The 1,089-nt window shown below is 42.6% G+C and overlaps 1 protein-coding gene across 1 annotated transcript in view; it reads left to right on the plus strand.

Annotated features, from left to right (window-relative positions):
• The first annotated feature begins 312 nt into the window (after positions 1–312).
• LOC111822843 (poliovirus receptor homolog) overlaps positions 313–1,089 on the plus strand; it is a 15,667-nt gene continuing 14,890 nt past the window's right edge. Inside the window, exon 1 of the mRNA XM_023742765.1 lies at positions 313–325. Within this exon, the coding sequence (XP_023598533.1) occupies positions 313–325 (13 nt within the window). The remainder of the gene's footprint in view (positions 326–1,089) is intronic.

The raw sequence follows: 1,089 nt of genomic DNA on the forward strand, positions 1-1,089 counted from the left end.
AGGCACTCCTTGGAAACTCTATGGGGCAGTTCTACCCTGTCCTATAGGGTCGCTATGAGTCAGAATTGACGCAATGGCAACGGGTTAGGGTTTTTAGGTTAATCTTGTAGATTGAGTCCTGCCTCATTAACATAACTGCCTCTAATCCTACCTCATTAACATCACAGAGGTAGGGTTTACAACACATAGGAAAATCACATCAGATGACAAAATGGTGGACAATCACACGACACTGGGAATCATGGCCTAGCCAAGTTGACAGATATTTTGGGGAGACAAAATTCAATCCATGACAAGACTGTTGGTAGAATTATGGACGTCAGAGGTAATGCTGGTAAGGCTCAGAAGAGGAGAGCTCTAGAGAAAGTCTCTGTCGTCTTAGAGAATACATATGGCGCCAGGAACAGAATGTTTTTAGAAATGTGGATGTTAAATGGGCTTCTGGTGAGGCTTTAAAAGAAAATGATGAAACATATGATTGTGCAGTGGAGGAAGGGTGATACTTTTTATGCAGTGGCAAAAAACTTGTCCGAATTATGTTCAAATGTTTGGTGGAAGGTAGAACTTGTAAGTGATGAACTTGGATACCCGGTTGATGAGGTTTCTAAGCAAGATCTTAAAGGGGACTCATGGTTTCTCCTCGCCACTTATAATAAAATGTGAGAGCAAAGAGATGGACTTAAAAATGAGTTGTGCGAAATGAAAACAGAACTTAAAGATTTGGGGAATTCTGTTGTACAAACTAAGGTCACCTGTCCTAGAATGTTCACTGAGAACATGGCTACGCAATCTTTTGTTAAAAAGATTAAACCTGTGACTGATGGATCTAACCAACTACCACAGCAGAAAACCCATCACCTTAGACTGAAGGGGACAGAGAAAGAGCAAAAGGAAAGAACACTGTCTGCCTCTTGGAATACTCTACAGACAGGAAACAGGCCAAAGGAGCTACGTCTGTTGTCCTCCATGAAAAGAAAAGGACCATCCCTGGAGCAGCTTGGAGATCAGCGAAACTGTTGGACGGAGCACGGGAAGCAGGTCCTTATCAGTTTCAAAGGGTGGGCCTACAGGTTTCAAAGAGTGGAATCT

This window comes from Trichechus manatus, unplaced genomic scaffold, assembly GCF_000243295.1.
Source record: "Trichechus manatus latirostris isolate Lorelei unplaced genomic scaffold, TriManLat1.0 scaffold00216, whole genome shotgun sequence".
NCBI classification, from domain to species: Eukaryota; Metazoa; Chordata; class Mammalia; order Sirenia; family Trichechidae; genus Trichechus; species Trichechus manatus.